Source organism: Alligator mississippiensis, chromosome 5 (genome assembly GCF_030867095.1).
Source record: "Alligator mississippiensis isolate rAllMis1 chromosome 5, rAllMis1, whole genome shotgun sequence".
NCBI classification, from domain to species: domain Eukaryota; kingdom Metazoa; phylum Chordata; order Crocodylia; family Alligatoridae; genus Alligator; species Alligator mississippiensis.
The window spans coordinates 2,484,025-2,505,510 of NC_081828.1; the positions used below are offsets into that span (position 1 = coordinate 2,484,025).

The following is a 21,486-nucleotide window of genomic DNA, read 5'->3' on the forward strand; positions in this document are numbered from 1 at the left end:
GCACCAAGAAGAGGACTGCAAGGGGCTTCTCCCCACAAGTAAACTAGGTACCTGGTCATACATCTAAATAAGCCCCGTAAAGCCAAGAACTGGAAGAAAACCATGCAATCCTGACAGGCCCCAAAGCCAAACCTCCAATGCCGTAGGTGGCTGCAAGTTAGGACAAAGAAACCAAGTAGGGATTTCCAACAGTAAGGCTCACCTGATACAGAAAGCAGGCAAGTGATAATGATGCCGCTTGTATCTTTACTACTAACTTTGGTGTAGAGTCTGAAAGCCAAATGGTGAACATGCAGGAATATGTACTTCATGGAAAGAAGCCATATAATTTAGTATCTGGCACAGACTGGAATGATTAAAAGTGGGATGAAATGATTCTTGGCTACCACGAATCATGTTGTAAAGGAGAGAAACATATACATATATACACATACACACACAGACCATGGACTAGCAGATAAACACTCTGGAATGGAAATACTGAACTAAGATGGTTCATTTCAAGTAAGGAAAATTTCAACTAAGATGCCCAAGGATACAACGAGACCCCAGAGCAATTAAAAAAGAACTTAGTATATTACAAATCAAGTCAGATTATAGAACCTGCTATGGCAGAAATGACTGACTGCTGCAAAAGCAACTAGCTGAATGATGCTTCTGTCAATAGTTAGGACGAGCAGTTTCTCATGTCATAAAACCACTGGTTAACCATCTTTAATGTTGCAAACCACTTCCTGGAAGAAGATCTTCCAATGCTTGCCACATTATACAGCTACAACAGGGCATGAATCTCAAAACATTTCAGTCGGAGGAACGCACAATGGATTTCACTGGTGAGCTGCAGATCAGGGTTTAGGAACCGCTATCATATACAACCACTTTTTACAGCAGGGAGTGTCAGAGCTTACGAACGCTGAAAAGACTCAGCATTGCATGATACACAAGACCAGAGCTCATATTGGAGGTAGGTGGAGGAGGCAAACTGATTAAACACCAAACACTGCACAAATCAACATCATGCTGAGAAAAAGAACAACTCCTCCAGCAATAAACACCGGGAGAAAAGTTCAGAAGGAAAATGTTAAAAGGGAAGGGAAGAGTGGTAATAGCAAACTGAAAATCCCTGGAAGAAGAAAGCTACTTCCTGCAAAAGATTCGTTCTCTTTAAATACCGACTAATCCCAACATAAAAACCCCAGAAGATCATTCCCGAAAATGTTTTAGCAGAACCGTGCTGTGGTAGAACATTCTCCTAGCGATTAATCTCTCTGCTGGATACTGCTCCGAGCTGCTGTTAGTAGGTCAGCGTGTGGAGTTTTTTCTTTTCATTATACTGCAAAAGCAAGATGCTGGCATGTGTGAATATACACACAAACAACAGCTCCTTCAGAAGTATTTAACAGCATCTAGGCTAATTTCTTTCTGCAGTGCATTAGGGGCACAGGTGATAAAGGCCAGGTACAGGCAATACATCTTTACCAGTATGAGTAACCAGAAACCAGTCTATACCCATAACAGAACAGAAGTGTGGCATACGTTGACTGGTTTAAAAATGGCAGAACCCAGTCTAAGGGCACTTTCTGGGGGTAGAGGGGGCAGCGTTTTAATTAAATAAAAAGCACTGCCACATCTTGCATGCCACTGCCCCCATGCCTAAAAATGCCAGCTAAAGCATTGATGAGCTTTAGTTCAAGTGCCCCAGCTGACATTTTTAAACACAGGGGCGCTGATACAGGGGACACAGGAGGCTGCTGGAGCACGGCAATTGCCACGCTCCAGGAGACGTGACTAATCGAGTCTACTTCAATGCACTGGATTTACAGCACGTCGGAGTAGCCTCCGTGCTCACGTAGAGGTGCCCCAAGATTTCCCCCCTCACCACCACAGGGCCAACGTGCGTCCCGTCTGCTACCAATCTAAACTCCACCACTTACAGAAAACTGTGCAACTTAGATCGATGTTGTCTCAGGCTTTTTGAACGTCTGTACCTAGCCTTGTAGATCTCTATGCAGTTATATGAATGAAGAAGTAGAATAAAGTGCTCAGAGTTAAACAGAAAAGTACTTCATGTTACTCCCCAGTGAACAGAGAGAGGGACAACTCTTAAAAAAGTCAAAATCCTGCCCCAAGTATCACAGAGAAACTGGAAGATATATCAGTTAGGACTCAGATAAAATAATTAAGTGGAGGGGAACCACGGAACTGAGAGACAGACTGGAGACCTAACAAAATTAAATACATTTTTACGTTGGCATTTAATACAAACAATGAGGCAATCCCTTTAATCACTTCTTTAATAAGAAGGGGGAAAAACAAACAAACAACAAAAATCAGTGATTAACAGAGTGAAGCCTCCCTTAGAAAGAGGCCACAAATCAAGCAAATTAAAAATGTGAGGTCTACTCTGAAGACTCATTATATAAACATGCCACCTGACTCAGTTCAGCTGCTTCTTTTACATTTAGTCACATGTGTGTACTTGAGCATGGGGAAGAAATGAAGATTTTATTGTTATCAACCCTGAAGAACCAGTAAGAGCCCAAGCTGAAGTCCTCTTCTGCTTTGTGTATAACCAACAATATTATTCCATTTGTGCAATCTTGCCATCTTCAAGTTATTCCTAGATGTCAAAGCTAGAAGGGGCATTTGGTCAGACAGATCAGAGTGTCACAAGCCATCTTTCACTGAGTTATCCCAGAACTAAATCCCATTACTCATGTTCATGGTCACACCTGTACAACCCAATTGAAGGCAGGAAAACTACATTCGGGTGTAACTCAACACAGCACCTGGCCTCCTGGATTTTTCTCCCTAATGAGGATGAACCTTCTGGGAAGGGACAAATAAGAATGTCTCGACTTTCAGAGCAGGTCTGCAGCCCAGGCAAATCAACAGAAGCTTTTTTTTGTATTTACAAAATTAAGCACATTTAAAATGGAAGCCACTGAGCTGCAGGGCTTCACAGAGTTTACGATATTTCTAAAACACCTCTTTTCTAAACTGTACTTCAAGCAGTTGTAGCAGCCTCCACGACCTCATGTCAGTCTGAAGAGTCACAAAGCACTGAAATGAAGTGTATTCTTAAAACATAAATTATGGGTTTGAAGAACTGAAAGCTTTCCCTACGGTACCATTAAAAGATAGATAAGAGAGAGAGAGAGAGAGAGAGAGAGAGAACCAGAGAGATGCCAGGAATTAAAACTTCACTTTGCTACAGGGAAAACAGATTGACAGTCTAATTAAGGGTAGATTAGTGCAACCCTTGGATAAGCATAATCTGATAACCTATGACCAGCATGGTTATTGTGAGCAAAAATTATGCCTCTCTAACCTGGCAAAGTTTCTCTTAGAAAAAATAATAATAAAGCAGAAGTTAACCAGGAGCTGATAGGACCCTTTCTGTGAGTTTTTTCTGATAAAGTTCCAAGTAACTTAATATTAGAGGGGACAAACAGGGTACAGTATTGCCGCACATTGACTGCCAAAGGGGAAAAAAAAAATAGTCATTTGGCAGGGCAGAAAAACTAACAGTGACAGCGCCTCAAACTGGTACCATGACCTGTATTAACAGCCGGCAGGAGGAAGAGAATATGACACGGTTTCAAGCTCCCCAAGGCGTTCTGAGCTTTCAAGAACTCCCCGAGGAAAGACTTGAGCCTTCACAATAGCTCAGTCAAGGGACCTGGTCAACAGCAGCAGCAGTTAGAGAAAGAAAACAGGTTTCTTGGATATAGTGAAAAAAGATGATAATCATCACATTAGATCTCTCACAACGTTACAGCCTCACCTGAACAATCGTGTCAGCTGCTTGCCACGGCTGAAAAGGTTCAAAGGGCAGCAACAAAAGACGCTGCGAAGCATTTGGAACGTGCACAAGACAAGCTACTGCAAAGCCCGGGCTTGTTTAACCTCAAAAGGAAAAGCATTAGCAGGACCACACTCTTGCTCCTACTCCTCAGTGCCTCGTGTCCTGTCCCACACGGACAAGGGACATGCAAAATAAGCGCAGTGCACTTAAAAGCAAAACGACAGGAATCCTGCTTTGCACAATATGCAGGTAACGTACAGTGAAAGTCATGCTTACAGGGAGTAGTCATTTAAAGATCAATTCATCTGTGACCATTCACAATGTCTTCAACCATGCAAATTAAGTTAGCAAGAAGAAATCATAGCTCAAGCTTCACATTGTAAATTCACCTGCTGGGACAATTTCAGCTGGAAGCCTGATTTTAAGAAGTGACTAGTTCTTACTAGGTGCAAGCTACTCAACGACATGAGCATACGTTCTACTTGGGAGCCCTGAACCCAGTGGCAAGGATGTCCAAGACAACCGGAGACCTCCATCCCGTTGCAGCCCTCATCTGCCTTCACAGCCACAGAAAAAAGTATGCAAAGTCCTTCTTTCCCCTATGGACCTATTATGAATCAGTTATACACAAAACCTGAAGAGAAACTGTTCAAAGAGACCTGATTTACCCTCCTGAGAATCAAAGCTTAAAAAGGTACCTTAAGATGTTTGGATGTGAAAGCCTGTTCATGAGCTGGACCTCCTTTAGCATGTTTGCTCGGTTACTGTTCAGCGTGTTCATCTTTAAAGCCATCACCTGGTCTGAAGTTTTGTGTCTCACCTACAGAATAAAAGGAAAACGGAGGTGAAGAGGTCTTAAGTGCAAGAGGCACAAGGTCGATGAGCCATTAATATGGGACCGTACAAAAAAGAAAGCCAGAACTTTATTTTGTAACCTGCAAACCAGTCATGGCATCACTTAACTTCACTCTCATGTCCAAGGGCTTCAAGTATTTAAAACAGCTACTTCTCTCTTACTTTTCAACCTGTAGGAAAAACAGCTTTATGGAAGAGAGGGAGGGAAGGTCATCTGCTTGTCTGTATAAGCAAGAACAAAGGAAGCATTAGGGAATTCATCTCAGAAGTGGTCATTTCCATCTCTCAAGCCAGCAGAGGTGAGTTTTATTGTTCCATAAAATGTAGCTGTTATGAGAGGTCCTAATGGCTGAAACAGATCTCAAAAGCCAACATGAAAGAAGGAGGACTCTGAAAATAGAGGCTCTGCATCCAGCAATGGGCCAAACATTAGTGTTTGATATTTGTACACATATATATGCATAGCTATGTATGTGTGTGCATGCACGCACACACACACACACACACACTTACCTCTCCAGTGAACTTCAGCCTTGCCCCCCCAAAAAAGCCATCAGATACAAAGGAACAACACATTAATTCTCCTTTAAACCATCATATTCCCAAATCAGCCATTGTAGCCTCCAAGGGACACTGTCACAGTAAAATCCTGAATTATAGCCAAATCAATATTTTATCCTCCAGTATTAAGAGAAGAGGTGTTAACAAGTCAATGCTTTTGCTACTAATTAAGCCGACTTGACTTTTTATATCTATCTTTCTCAAGTTCAGCAAAAGAAAGTCGGCTTCATTTTCAGATCCAGTGGCCATATCCACATGAGATACTTTACTACGCAGTAAACTAATTTACTGCACAGTAAAGTGCCACCATCTACACATGCAGGATCTTACTGTGCAGTAAATTAGCCTGCCGTGCAGTAAAACCAAATAGCATTAATTGCACATGTAGACACGCCCAGTGTGAATTTGATTTTCAAACAACAGTAGAGGAAGGTCTATATAAGTATTGTTTGTGTTGGGATAACACAAACAAACCTAAAAAAATATTTAACAAAAGTAACATTTTAGGACCAATTAAAGTTGCTGTAGCCATTCAGCATTATTAATTCTGCTCTATCCCACTACTTGGACCAACACTCTGCGTATCCGTCACTCAATAGAAGTAACTCCTTAACAAATCTATGTTAACAACTTTTCCACAATTCAAACCTATGCACAAAGTTCTGTTCTTCCTGCTTTTAGCTTTTCTAACAGCCTTTACCTGATTTCAACATTTCTGCCAGATCAATCATTTCATGAGCAACCATCCCAATATTGCTTATATTTGGTCCCAGCAGGTGCATCTACATGTGCAATTAATATGCAGCAATAAACTCTGGTGCATATTGCGTTGTTAATTGCTCCTGGGCACCATGTTTGAACGTGCGCCTGGGACCGGACCGCAGCACATTGAGTCTGGGTCGCACCAGCCCCAGCTGGCAGGGGGTCTGGACGGTCAGTCTGCCAGCCCAGGGCTGCTCCAACCTGGCTCAGCATGTTGCAGGGGGCTGCCTGGGGCAAGAGGGTACTTCAGTGCAGGGTTAGTCAGCAGGCAGCCCCGCACTAAAGCACCCTTGTGCCCCAGCCAGCCCCATCAGTGTTTACACATGCACTGCTATGGAGTAAAAAACTCCACCGGAGGATAGTACTTGTGTTTATAAGTACTAACCTACAGCAGAGTTAATGAGCTTACTCCATCCTAACAGCACATGCAGACAGATGTTTACTGTGGAACTAATTAGGCAACTCCGCAGTAAACAGCTTGTGTAGATGTGTCCTCCATGTCCTTAACACTGCTGCTCTCAACTCTGACTCTTCCTTTGTGATAACTTTTCTCCAAAGCAAGTGAACAAAATCTGAACAGAGCACTCTGAAACAGTCTAACCAGCACTTAACTCACTGGCACAAACCCTGAGCCTTCTGAATATAAGCCAACATCCTACTTACTCTTTTGTTGTTGTTGTTGTTGTGTTGCACACTTGATCACAACCCTTTTCCTCTCCCCTACAGAGGCATTCAGCACCCTTTAAACTGCAATACAATTTGGACAGGATTTCTTCTCTAGTACATCACTGCCTACATTAAGATGCATCACATCTCATAGCTCATCTCTAAAGACATGCCAAATGATGGGATTTACTGAGGCAAGATTCTTCGATGTAACTGCTTCAAATAAACTAATGTACAGTGGTCCATGAGAGTGAACAGCTGGCTCTTACTTCACTGCAAGTCACTTCTTCCACACACAGAAGAGCTGCTTCCCAACTGTGCACTCAGCAGTCTGGATGAATTTCCCCCAGCGCTTCTGCGTTGCACCCTGGCTCTGTGCATCATAGGAGTGACCCCGTGGTATATGGGATATATAGAAGCCAGCTGGAAGTGATCAAATTCAACTTTAAAACAGGGGCCTCTTGAGTGACTGAGTCCAGGCCCCTATGTTCTCAGGCAATCATTTATCCCCAAATTTCCCCAAACAGCCATTTCAAGCTCTCAAAAAGCACAAACTCAGGCACGCCCTACAGACTGCCACAGGTAAAATTGGGGGGGGGAACAGCACTGCTAATTCCCTGCCACTACAGTGACAGGGAAGGAGCTGGTTAATGACATTTCAATGTCCCACCAATTCCCCTCAAGTCAATGACTGTCCTCTTTTCAGGTCGCTGCTGCTGCTTAAGTCCCCTAAAATATCCTTAAGGACAAAAATAGTTCTCCTTGCTGCAAAGCCAGAAGCTGGGCATAGGCAGGGGCTGTATGCATTTGACAGGTCACTGCCAAATGGCTGCAGCTTTGCAAGCTCACTGCTCTGCTAACCAGCATTTTGGGCTGCAGATTAAGCAGCAGCTATAGCTTCCTTTTTCCTGCCAGCAGCTGTACTCAAAGGAGAAGAGGAACAAGGGCGAGCACGAGACTGCTTTAGGAGGGACTTCCAATGAAACAGCCTTGCTGCAAACAGCACTATTCCTGGGTTCACGAGTGGTGGAGACAACTGCGATGCCAACCTGGCAGTGACAAATATACTAATAGAAGTGTGCTTGCCAATCCTCAGGCCAACATCAATGGCTTTGCACACAGGGTGTCCACAACTGCGTAGAAATGATGGGCAGAAGCCATCTGCAGCATGCTTCGAAGATCATAAATGCAAAGGGGTGTGCTCCACAGCACCAATGTCAGTGTGGGCTGGGCTAGAAAAGATCCTTAATTTTAGGATCATGGCCTTTCACCTGTTCCCCCCCCAGGGAGAGAAAAGAGCAAACAACTAAATGTGGAAATGAGACATCCATGCTCTTCCTCTTGCCTTGGGAGACCCTGTCATGGCTGCTGAACCCTTTTATATATTCAATGTGTTCAGTTAAATAATTGTTTTAACTACTGTCTGAGCAGCTGCAGGATGGCAGGGGAGTTTGGCTTGGAAGGACTGAAGGGTAGGTGGCCATCCCCAAGTGGAAGTGTTGAGGCAGCAAAACTTTTCACTAGGAAGTCTGTTGTGCAGGATACGGAAAAGCAAGGGAGCCTCACCGAGAACGGGGAGGGAAAGGGTCAGCCACGTTCTGAATCTCTGAAGCCAAGAGAAATCCTCCGTCTGCTCTATTCTGAATGTTCTGCAAGACACCGCCGCTTAAATCACAACATGCCCCTGGCCGTGACCACAGAGACCTTTTCAAATCAAGGAAGAGTCTAGTTGTCAGGGCCCTTGCTCAGAAGGTCACCTCAAGAAGGCTCTCAGGAGGTCAAGGCAAAAAAAAAAATCAGCCCTGTTTAAACCATCCCAGGCACATGTTTGTCTAATCTGGTCTTCAAAACTTCCAAAGATGGATGTTCTACAACCAAATACAAACACTTAACCCCCTTCCTAGCAAGAAAGTTCTTCCTGAAACAACCTAAATTTCTCCTGTGGCAATTTAAGGCATTTACTTCTTGCCCTGTCCTCCGCAGGCACAGAGAATAACCTATTATTATCCTCTTTATTAGCACTACTTGGGTATTTGAGGACTGTTCTCAAACCCCCCACCTCCTACTCAACCCTATCTTCTTCAGATTAAGTAACCCCACTTCTTCCAACCTTTCCTCACATTTCCCAGCCCCTATTTTTGTTGCGGTCTGCTAGACTCCCCCAACCTCTCAAAGAGAAGAGCCAGTGCTCTGCAGTTACCTCAGCCGATTTCTTGAGTACTCTAGGATGTATCCTGCCTGGCCCGGTTCACTTGACTTCTGCATCAGCCCCGAAAAAGAGGACATCATGTTTTGGATACATACTTGGCCCAGGACTTCCGAGTTGCTTGTCGTGGTTTGTGGTGCATTACAGCATTAGCCTGAGTCAGGCTCTGCTGGGCTACATAGAGCATTCTGCTGCGGTTTTGCTTCCTTTGCAAGCTTCTGCTACTTTTAAATAAAATATGTTAATCAGCAGAGGGAATGGGGTGCATAATTGCTCTGTGGCATTCTTGTGAGCATACTCAGATGAAATGCTGATGTGTGCCTTTCACATAGGGAGGCTCAATGTCTCCGTGCAGGGTTTGTGACACATGGAGTTTTACAAACAGCAGCACCTTGGGTGTGTGTGTGTGCATGCGTGTGAGTGTAAAAATCAAAGTTAAAAGAGAAATTTTATTTTTCCAGCCAGGCAAATAGTGTGAATTTAAATGAAGTGGTAAGGGAGATTTCAGCTCACCGTGCTGGGAGCTTTTGGCTTGCAGGGACTGGCCTTTTGTCTTGGAGCCCACCTGGAATCCCCCAGGACCTGGAGTGGTGCATCACCCACCCGTGCTTAGGGTGGAGAGTGTGGCAGGGCACTGGACGGAAATCTGCTGGCAAACTATTCCTCCCACACAAGGCCTCCAGAGACTATGAAACCTGGACTGGCAGACCTGGAGGCTACAGTGCATACGGAGAGGGGAGGTGGAAAGGGGAGGGTCATTGTGGGAGGAGAAGCAGGCAAGCAGCAGCTTATATAGAGGATTGCTCTCCCAGCAAGGATAATCTGCCTATTCACCTCCATCCACTGCCTCGGCAACTTATGTCCATTCCTACAGCCCACAGAGTCACAGCAAATCTCAGTTCCATCACAGCCTCTCCTTTTCCACAGTGAACCCTTCCCCTGCCAGCTGCCTGTACCCACAAGGTCCTTTCCCAGCTTCCCCAGTCTCCTCCCTCCTTTCTGAGGAACAGTGGAAGATGCATCCAGAACTTCAGGCTGGTTCTCCAAACACATGTCCTTTCTAGTCTTCGTTGTTCAGTCTCCACTGGAGCAGAGAGAAAAGCTTCATTCACCAATTTTGGGATGCTATTCCCAGGGCCTCTGCCCACTCAAGACACTCTGGAGACAGCACCTCCCCAGCTCAAAGAGACTATATTGGTAGTTGTAGGGCCAACTGGCCGCAACGCAGGCCACGTTGGAGCCTTGTGGTGCTGCATTTCATTTCAGTACGGGGCTAGGTCTCCAAGAGCAGATTTGGGACATGGCCTGAAGCAGAGTTGAGAAGGCGCTGCCACGACCGTCAGTGCCTGTGTTCTGGTTTCAGGAGGATGTGCATGGTGAATGAAGGTTTTTGCCATGTGATGAAATGGCAACACAGCTATCCATTTATGAACGTTAAGAGGGAAGCCAGGAAGCAACATACTGCGGTCATTCACCAAAATGCAACTTTCTGGTATTCTGCATAGCTGGAGGGACCAGCTACTACTTAATAGCTACTTATTCAGGAGCTAGGGAGAGGGCAGCCTTAAAGCTCCTTTTTTATATATAGTCTCTGCAACATGTTGTAGGTACTGAGGATCTTAACAGTACTGGTGCCTTGTAAACTGCACTATGCAATGTGCTGTCTAGATACAGCTTGCTTGTTGTTACATTATGGTTCCTAACAGAACAGGAAAATGCATTTATGATGCTTTACTGATAAAAGTGCCCAAGGTTTATTGATAAAAAAAATCCCTTTGTAAGGTTCTCCCAAGAAAAACCTCTTGAAATTGGCACTGATAAGACAATTTATTGCTGGCATGCAAGCATTATGTTAATGAAGTTAGTGTCCAGCCTGATCCAAAAGGTGCTGGTTATTTTATAACACAAATGCTAAATGCCTGGTTCTCAAACACATTATGGAGGACAAGCTATTTCCCTCCCCCCCATGGTGCAGTCAAGTGGTGAGTACGTGGCGTATTTGGGGATGAAGACAGAGACACTGGTGGGACAGGAGATGCAGCTAGTTAATAAGATGACTAGAGTTACTGGTGTGAACACACAAGGGGTAAAAGGTTTGTTTGAGAGGAGGATGAGAGAGTACTGGGATAGAAGTGGGAAGGAAAGACTGCTTGGCCATTGCAGAATAGGCAGCCTCTCTAGTGCGTTGCTACCAACTGTGGGCAGCCCTTTGAGCAAGAAGAAGGAAACTATTGCTAAGAAAGGGGACAGAAGGCAAAAGATACTGCTCATATCTGCCCAAGAAAGCAGCATCCAGTACCTGGAATAAAGCAAACACCTGTCATACCTTGGCAAGCAATACCACTCACTTATAATAAAAGACAGATGCAATGATGCTTGCCAGTGCTGCTTACAGCCTGTGTCAGCAGCCTTTTGGCCCTGAGCAACTGGAGCAGGACCGACTACCTGAGCCCCGTGTGCATGCAGCACCTTGGCCAGGCTCCAGTGTATCAGTGTTCCTGGCTGCCAGGTAGGAGGCAGTTGTGTAGTCCTTTGCATTTTCTTCTCTATCAGTCATGCCCAAAGGAAAGGGAAGGTCTGTGCCAGCATCTTGTGCCAAAATCCAGTCCAACTCTTCATACTATGGAGAGGTGGCTGGTGTGCTATCAGCTGCCTTGTTTTAATCCTGAACCTGCAGGCATGCCCATGATTTGGGCACAGTTCCACTTAACATCCTGGTTGTGACCTTGCTTGGTCAATGCCATAGCAGTTCCCTGTACATTCACCTCTCCCCCGAGGGCAAGGAGATGCAGGACTGCAGCACGGGTCCAACTGGAAGCATGACAAGCACAGCAAAGGGCTAGCTAGAGAGATTCTTGGAGTCCAAAGAGAGGCAGACCCCGATCACATGCTAGCTTTGAAAACAGAAAAACAGGAAGGTACACCTTGACCACAGAGCAGCAGGGGTCCCACAAGTAAACAGGCCCACCAGCAAAGGCAGAAACAGCATGAGAAAGCCACCGACAAATCACCTGAACACTATGGAGGACAGAGGTCATCATATCAACGTAACTATAATATATGCAACTCTGATGGGAACTTACTCCCAATACTGACAGGAAGCAAATCTCAGAAGCAATTTACCAGTTCAGAGTACATATATAAAAGTGCATGCCCCATGTACAAATACTTTTCATTCAAACAATCAGGTTTGCATCAGTGCAAACAAGTCCTAAACCTGATCCCCACATTATCAATTGGGGGAGGAGAAGAAAGAGAGTCAGCTATATCCTCCAAGGCTCCACTCCTGCTTCAAATCCTCTGTAAATATTTAATAATTTCACTTATTAAGGCTTTGCCTTTTTATAAGGACTTTCATATATATTTGCAAAGAGTGCGTCTTTAATGTCAAAAATTTATGCTCTGCATTCATTAATTCTTTATCCCTTTTCATAAAAAGGAAGCCAAACCATTTTGAAAGATTATTAAAGAATCCTTCACGTAAAAAAAAAACAAAACAAAAAACTGTCAAAGCTTTTTGTAAATGCAAGCATTAAGAAAACCAACTACGCCAAGGAGAAGGAGCAGAATTTACATGGGGGAAGGGACTGACAGATGTGTGCGCACAGACACCCGACTTGCCTTCCCAAAGCCAAGCTGACTCGGACTTAATTTGACCTTTTCCAGGCGTGTCCTTAAGATACACGTCTTAAGAACACTTCCTAAAGGTGAAATCAGATCGACACATTTACAGGTCTCAGCTTTTCCTGTGGCTTCTCATTAACTACACTTATTCTTCCCTAGTTAGTTAATACCTCAGCAACAAAAGGCTATTGACCATCTCTATCGGCACTGCCTCCTCTTGCATTCTTCACTGGCATCCACAGTAGTTCTCCAAAGCCGAGTTTATTCCTTCCACTTCCTTTTGCCTTCCCCTTCTCCAGCTCCTTATTTTCCCACCTCACCACCTTTTAGAACATGTGCCACAACTCACCAGCACCACATGCATATGTTCCCGCTCTACCCCAGCCCGAGTCTCTCACCAAATCACGGGACTTCCTTATCTTTAGTCACCAACATCCATTCCCACCTTACTCTCCCACTGCTAGACTTCATCTGCAGACGGCCCATCTCGCCTGCGAATCCAATCGCCACTACATCCAAAGTACCACAGTGATCTTCTTCTCCACAACCTGAATTCTCCTTCTGTCTCCGAATCTCTCCCCTCTTCCAAAGACACCTTTGCAACAGGGCAGAAGGGCTCAGTGAAAATTATACCCCAAAAAACTTTAAAAGAAAGCCTGGTCATAAAACAGCAGCAATCTGGACCAGAGTGACACAGCCCACATCTCGCACACGGATGAATTTTCCTTTACTTAAGTAAGCATTGCTGGCATCTCAATGGCAGAAGCTGTCAAATGATGAGCCAACCCTGAAAGTACAAGTTTCAATTGTATAAGTGTTCTTTTCCATTAACTCCTGCCACCCCTTATTCCAACTTGTTAGATTTCCCCTACTTTTCCAAAACCAAGATTTTTTTCCCCTTTATATACAAGTGTTTCACTCTCCCAATTTCCTCAGTGGTGGCAGATAACAGAACAAGGAGCAACAGGTCTTAGGTTCCAGCAAGGGAAGCGTAGGTTAGATATTAGGAAGAATTTCTCACCAGGAGGGTACTAAAGCACTGGAACAGGCTCCCCAGAGAGGTGGTGGAGTCTCCATCCTTGGAGGTTTTTAAGACCCAGTGGACACATCTACATGAAATGCTTTGAGGACAGTAGAGTAATCCTACTATGCATTAGCATGGGTTTTTAATTCTACTGTGCATTAGCATGGCAGGAAGTCTACTGTGCATTAGTGTCACCAAAAAAGCATGTGCCAGCACTAATGTGCAGTAGCACTAATTACAGCACATTAAGGTAGTACCTATAATTATAGGTAATAAGCTTAATGTGCTATAATTATAGTGCATTCATGAACATGTAGATACACCCAGTTACACAAAGCCTTGGCTGGGATGAGATAGCTGGGCATGGTCCCTCTTTGAGCAGGGGGCTGAACCAGATGACCTCCCAAGGTCCCTTCTAACCTCAATTTCCTATGATTTACAAAACACACCAGTTTATCCCTATACACAGGTTCCTTTAGATCACTGGCACATGCTAAAGGCAGCCCCATGGGAACCCCCACTGCGCAGGTGGCACATGGAGCCCTGAGCTCTCCCACATTGCACAGAAGTGGGAGAGGTGGCCACCAGCATCTTTGGACATCCATACTTTATAATACCAGTTCTTCAAGACCAACATTTCTCAGGTTACAAAGGAAGATGACACTGGGGTAGTCTGGGTGCCAAGTAAGAGTTTATTACAGCTAAATTACTTCAAGAAAAAAGTGAAGTAGTAACATTGGTTTAGGATGGTTTTCACACTGATTAGTTGTTATATTAACACCCCTACTTCCAATTCTTCAGAGGGAGGGAAATATATGCGCAAGAGAACAATGCTTTCCTAACCAAAGCCAACTGGAATTGCATCATTAGGATTTTAAACACACGTTCAGAAGTAATTCTAAATACTGCCCCCTCATAAAACACAGATGAATAGATTCAAAATTGCTGCAGATTTCCATCATTGATGTCTTTCGAGAGAGAGCCTACTCTGCATTTTAAGGGTTTTGTCCCTAAGAAATCCTCCCAGTACCATGATAGATGTGCTAGTGGGAATGGAGGTGAAACCAAGTTATGTTACATTCTGAAAGGTAATAAGTTTGTAGTTGAGATGATATACTCTATATTATAAAGATCAAATAAGTTATCCTAATGCAATCTCTGTCAAACCAAGCTAAAATTTACAGCAAATGAAAAACTTGTATAGTTTGTTACTTTTAAAATTCATTTATTCATTCATTATATGAAAAAAATCCCTTCTGTTTTGAATTTGTAGTGTGCAATGGAGATCAAACACAGAAGAAACATGGAACACAATATCTGTATGTGCCATTTACTGATAAGAACCTGCATTTTTTCCCCGTCATTAGTTTGTTCTTGATCAAATCATTAAGACTGTTGTCCCTTTTTGCTTTTATGAGGAGAAAGCATACAGTCTTATCAAAGGAGTACTGACCCAGAGTTTGAGATCAGATCTGTGTAAACACAGCATGGCCAGCGCTCCAGAGAAGTTCACTCATTTTATTGCTATTTCAGCAGAGTAGGAAAAGAAAGCAGGGCTGGAAGGGACCTCACAAGGTCATCTAGTACCATTATATAAAGCCACACTCAACCTCCTATGGGCAAGTTCAGAGAGGCACACAATTTAACAGTGTCAGCAAACAGTGCACACAGTGGCAAGCAAAGAAAAAAAAAGTAATAAAGGGAGTTTATTTCTTTATTGCACTTTAAAAGTCATGATAAAGCTGTAAGGCAGGCAACAAAAGTATGTTGAAACAGAGTTCAGGATTGGACTCAGTCCTGCACTAAAACCAGCTCACCAAGAGGCCTTGGGCATAGCAATTCATCTCTGGACTTCAAGTCCTCCTACCCCGATCAGTAAAATGAAGAGGATTAAGCTTATCTACATGCGAGGGGAGCTATGAGCTTTACCTTCATAGACCACTTTTGCACAGTACTTGCATATCTTCATGATGAACCACAAAAGAGACAAGAACTTAAATCTTCCCCACCCAAAAGCTAAATATTACCCTGTAATTATTCCCTTTATGGCTCGGATTTTATAATTCACAGCTAATACATTTCCATTAAACTACAATTTTTTTCTGAGCCCGTTTGAAAAAAAAAAAAAAAGATACAATACAAATAACCATACATCAAAGCCTGGAGCACAACTTGAGATAAAAAGACTACATGATCTGTCCCTTCAGTCTTTAGGATCACATTATATCTCGTATCTGGTACTCAATTAACCCCTTTCCCACTGCATAAGTGACTTGTTGGTCACAAGTTACCCAAAATAATATAATATCTGCTGATTTCCTTTCTAGCATCTTCATGAGGAACTTGAAAAAACATTTCTAGCAAAAAAAATGTCTTGACAGCATTTTTTTTCCTCACCAAGTTCCGTTTTTATGATTGAAAACTTGCTAAGAAGCTTCTCCTTACACTTCATCCTAATAGGCAGTGTTCAGGATGCTAGTCCATCGCTAGGGAAGTGCCTATGGTAGAATTAAAACTGCATTCATGATTCTGCAACAGCTTTAAATAAGAGGAGATTTGGGGTACAAGAGTAGCATTTTTGGTTACTGGGAAATACAGTAAAGAAGAAAATATCCATGTACCAACAGTCTGATACATCTAAAAGCCCTTCCTGAAGTGCTTCCAGTACTGCTCCAAAAAGGTACTTCATATTTAAAATGCAATGGATAATCTCCTAAGATATCTTAAGTGAAAGTATGTCTGATTCAGTGTCCAAGGGGCAGAGTTTGACCGAACACTGTCATTTATTCACAAAGCTCCAAAGGTTATAAATAGCTAAACTTACTTTTCCAAGACGTCACCTGGGGTGTCCCGTAGCTTCCGCCACTGTGTTTTATTTACTGAAGTGAGGGGAAAGAGCAACTAAGACAGTAACGCAATTGCTCGCGTTTCAGTGACGGTAGTCGGCTCCGATCAACGTCCCCGTAACATCAATAGCTAGTCACAGACATGCACCAGCTGCCTCAGAGGCAGACCAGTGTCGACCAGGACCCCCTGCTCGCTCCCCAGCTTTAACCATGAAGACCCCCACAACTCTTCTACACCCCCCGAGAGACCAACAGAAGGAGGCCTAGCCAAAATCCCAGGCAAGACAAGAAGGTCTCCACATGTGCTGAAGGCAGAGAAGGGGAGTGGCCATCATGGCTAGTGGTTTAGTAGAAGCAAGATCACTAGGTTTTTTTTGGAAATTACGGTCTTGCCTCACTGCCACATCTGCCGAAAGGGAGAAGTTATGGCTATCCCAGATGCGTAGGCTGAGGGCAGTGCTGTTTTAAAAGTTACAGCTCTCTGCAGTATTTTCTTTTAACTTTTATTTCTAAATTGGTTGGGGCACAAACCAGCTTTCTTGCAGGAGAACACTGGTTTACGAGTAGGACTAACTTTCCTACTTCTAATTGCTCCTAATTTTCTATCATTCTGTGATTACATCAGTACAGCCCGCCATCTGATGTGGAATGGACATCTAACCTGAATCTCTGTCACTTATATTAGAAAGACCTTCCACCCCAGAGTGGCTAAGCACAGGACAGACTACCCATGGCAGGAAACACAGAGATGGACCATGCAAAGGAAACAAACCAAAAGAAAGGGGAGAGAGGATAACTCATTTATTTCAGTCACAGTAATCTTTGGTCTTGTAATTCAAGCAAATTCAAAGTTGTCCATAGCAAAATGGATTTCATGCTGAAAGTGAGTTTCTAAGACACTGCATGCAAACGTAGCAAATCTGCTACTTGGTCACTCTGGTACTTGCTTTAAAAGCAGGCATCAAGTGATGGTGTGGCAAGTGGACTACTGAATGCACTGTGGTAACCTCTCTCCCTGCTTTCATGATCCAATGTGGTAAGAAAAGCAAAAACTATTTCTAGATATTAGTTAAAAAAAAAAAAAAAAAAAAAAAAAAAAAAAAAAAAAAAAAAAAAAGGATTGTGCCACTTCTCCTCCCCTCCCCTGCTTTACTCTGTTCCCAGTCTCTCTCCTCGTTTCTCCAAGAAGAGCTATCTTAGACTAACACAGGTGTTTAAGACCAAGCCTCAGGACCTAAAGGCACAGATATTTGATGGAATGAAACTAAGGGTTGTTACAGCATCCAAGGTGCTCCCCAATGGTCGCAGCAGTCTTGGGACTGACCTGACTTGAAACGGTCTAGGAAATAATGGCTGCTTAAGTAACTGTTTTGTTGGAGACTTCTTGCCCAAGTGGACTCTGTTCTGTGCACGTGCAATCAGATTCTTCACTGGAGCTTTGCATGCACCCTAGATATTCTCTGGCTCTCCACCCAAGTATGCCAATGGTTCAGCAGCCCCAACCAGCACTTACTTCCTTTGCCAAAACTGAAGCCCAGAGGAGCAAGGATCAATAAAAGCAGAAGCAGGGGGCAAAAATGTCAGGTTAGGAAACCCATATGGACATCATGTCATGAAGAACCAGATCCTCATGGTCAGTAACTTCTTATTGCAAGGGACCATACATATAACAAAGTAGGAGCAAAAAGCACTCAATCTATAGGAGGGGGCTTGGTACCTCCTTTGGCCCACTACTCACTGAGGCCAGCATCTACTTCAGGCACATCTAGTTTTCTGCAGGCTCCAAGCAGCCCTCATTTACAGACAAGGTGAGAGTCTAGCAGGCATGATGGAGCAGAAAGCATCCAGAAGTCTGGAGACAGACACACTAAGTACTGATACACTGGGCACCATCAAAGCACTGTCCCAAGACTGATGAGGTTTAGGGATCATCATCATTGCAAAAGTTCTCTCTTTTGGATGAGCCATAGATCTGCCCATGACACAATTAAAATAAGTCAAGTTCCTAGCTCCAGAGGCCTGGCCAAATTCCTCTCTATAAAACAGCATACTTCATTGCCTGCTCTAAATTCTTGTGGTGCAGCACCGCTGTTAAATGAGAGCTATTTCAGTGGTGGGTGAAGTAATCCCTCAGTATCATTTCCTCATTTCAAAACAGGTTATGGAGCTACTTTAGGGAGGGAAGTCTGTAGAAAAAAAAAAAAAAAAGGTAAGGCTATATTCAGTTCAAGGTGCACCCAGATCAAGCAGAATATAGATCAGGTCCCCTCTTCAAGAAACTGGCAATAGCTCTTTACTTACTTAGTTTTTATGGGCTAAAGGATGCACAAAAACTGTGCCAAAAAGGTCCAAGTTGCAAGCAAGAGCCGAGCAGAGCTTCAACTCAATACAGAAAAACTGCAGAAAGGCAAACGCACTGCATTTTCAGCCAGAACCTGCTCACCTTGCACCCCTTTCCCACTTTAGGCTGAAGATGTTTCCTGGCCTCCGCTGCATAAAGCAAAGAAGCCAGGTGAAAAACCTGCATCTAAAAATGGGAGAACTGTCCGAGAAAAAGATTGCTGGACACAAGACTAAATTTGCTCAAGCTGCCGGTAGTTATGGGACAGACCTGTACTGCTACCGACAACGCTGATCAGGCCAGAAAGGAGCACAGTAATCTAGTCTGACGCCCTCTGTAAATACATACCATCACAGTTCAGGCCAGTTACTCCTATACTGAACTGTGTGTCTGACTATTGGTAGATCCTCCTCCTAAAAGTCATCCAAGCTTGATTTGAAGACAGAATCCACTGCTTCACTTCGTGTTTGTTCTAGTGGTTACTCACCTTTCACCGCTATAAACTAGAAATTGGGTGCATGTTTAACTGGCCTAAATTCAGCTTCTAGCCAGTTTCTCATTATGGCTTTGTCCGTTTAATTAAGAAGCCCTTTAGTCATTGGCAATCCCTCAATAGGAGGATGATCTCTACCATGGCTCACTGATGGGTCTTAAGATGACTTAAGAGTCCAAACCATTGAGCCACAGATCTGTCCACAGAAGCTGCAGGCCTTTCCACAGGCTGCAGGCTGGGATTCATCTCCCTTTCCTGCCTCTGTTCTCTCTTCTCTGCTTCAAGGACGAGACACTTTACCTCGAAACAGGCTGATGCTTAGTTGAGGTTGCAGGATCACCGGCATCACCTGGCAGACAGCTCCTTCTAATTCAGCATGTTTTCTTGAGGTATGCCTCCAACAAGTCCTTGTAGCATTTCCTCTGGCCACTGTGAGATCTCAGGCCATTACTACACTGGGAGCAAAGCACTTGTTTTGGGAGTCAGAGTTAAGCATCTGCACACAACATCTAGTCCAGTGAAGTTGGTACCTGAAGATAACTGACTCAGTGCTGGTAAAAATAGCTTCAGCAAGGAAGCTGGTGTTTGTGGGGCAATTCCCATAGCTTTGTGTCATCTGCAAACTTGGACAGAGTACATTTGACTCCCTCGTCCAAGTCGCTGATGAAGACATTAAAGAGTATCGGTCCAAGGACCGAGCCCTGCGGGACCCCACTGCCCACACCCTTCCAGGTCGAGACCGACCCATCCACCACGACTCTTTGGGTGCGACCCTCTAGCCAATTCGCCACCCACCGGACTGTGCAGTCATCCACGTCACAGCCTCTTAACTTGTTCACCTTATGGGGTGGGATACCGTATCGAAGGCCTTCCTGAAGTCTAAGTATACGACATCCACCCCTCCTCCTGTGTCCAGGTGTTTCGTAACCTGGTCATAGAAAGAGACTAGACTGGTCAGGCACGATCTGCCCGCCACAAACCCATGCTGGTTTCCCCTCAGCATAATTTGTCTTGCCGGGCTCTCGCAAATGTGAGCCTTGATAATTTTTTCAAAGACTTTGCCAAGGATGGAGGCGAGACTGACTGGCCTATAGTTGCCCGGGTCCTCCTTCCTCCCCTTCTTGAAAACGGGGACCACATTGGCCCTTTTCCAGTCCTCCGGGACTTGGCCCGTGCGCCACGAGCGTTCGAATATTCCCGCCAGTGGCTCTGCAATGATGTTGGCCAGTGCCTTCAGCACCGTCGGATGGAGCTCATCCGGGCCTGCCGACTTAAAGGCATCCAGTTCTTCCAAGTGACTCTGCACCATCTCAGGATCTACGCATGGCAGTCTGGTGCCTTGCTGCTGCCTCTCTACAACCCCAGTGAGAGACTTGTTGTGCCCCTCACTTAGGGACACTGAGGCAAAGAACTTGTTGAGGAGTTCAGCCTTGTCCCCCCTGTCTGTCACCAATTGTTTCTGCCCATTTAGCAGGGGTCCTTTCTGGAAATTGTGATGAATAAAGACATACCAAAGCAGTTTCCCCGAACTAAGCCCTTTAGTACTGGCATTTTCTACCTACACACAGTGACAGAGTCACGTCTCAATTATCTCTCCAATAAAGCTACAGAATAACTGTTGATTGCAGCTGGAAGGCGTTTTTTTCTCCAGCCCTTGCATTATATTGGCAGCTTTTTCCTACCCTTATTCCAGTGTAACATTGATTATCTTCCTCCCCATCTTCAGTGCTAGAAAACTGTATAGGTCTGGCATCAGCATTTAAAAAAAAGTCTTGATCCTAGAATAAATCGATAGTGTCTACAGCATAGAAACATGTCCTCTTTTAGGATTTTAGAAATGTATAAAAACAAATCAAGCCCTTTACAAGCTAGTCACCTAATGGTCTTATGCAGGGCCCACAAACAACAAGGTTATTGTACATCTTCACATCACTGTTTTAAGCAACTATGGAAGGATGGTTACTCTAACACACCCCCTATTTACACTTCAATGCAGGCAATGAATTCATTTTCCTGCTACAGGCCTGGCAATAAGTGTTCATAATGACATGTTAAGAACAAGGAACAGAGAACCTTCAGATCAAGTGGTAAAGACAAGAAGAAAATGCAGAGCTGGATTTGAGGTTTCCTGTATGCTTTAGCAAGTTACTAGCTAACTTCTACAGTGTTGCTTTCATAATATTTTAACCCCGCTGCTGGAAATATTTAATTGCAGGTCATTAATACATTCGACGGAAACCTGCTCTGTTGTAGGTCTGCAGAACCATTTAATAGAAGTTGTGGCGCTCAGCACATCAAGC

At 44.1% G+C, this 21,486-nt stretch overlaps 1 protein-coding gene across 3 annotated transcripts in view; it reads right to left on the reverse strand.

The window, feature by feature from the left end:
• The window catches only part of TESK2 (testis associated actin remodelling kinase 2), a 103,640-nt gene that overhangs the window by 63,762 nt on the left and 18,392 nt on the right, over positions 1-21,486 (reverse strand). For all 3 annotated transcript variants that reach the window (XM_014610026.3, XM_019489588.2, XM_019489596.2), the window contains exon 3: positions 4,507-4,628. In XM_014610026.3, the coding sequence (XP_014465512.2) occupies positions 4,507-4,628 (122 nt within the window). The remainder of the gene's footprint in view (positions 1-4,506; positions 4,629-21,486) is intronic.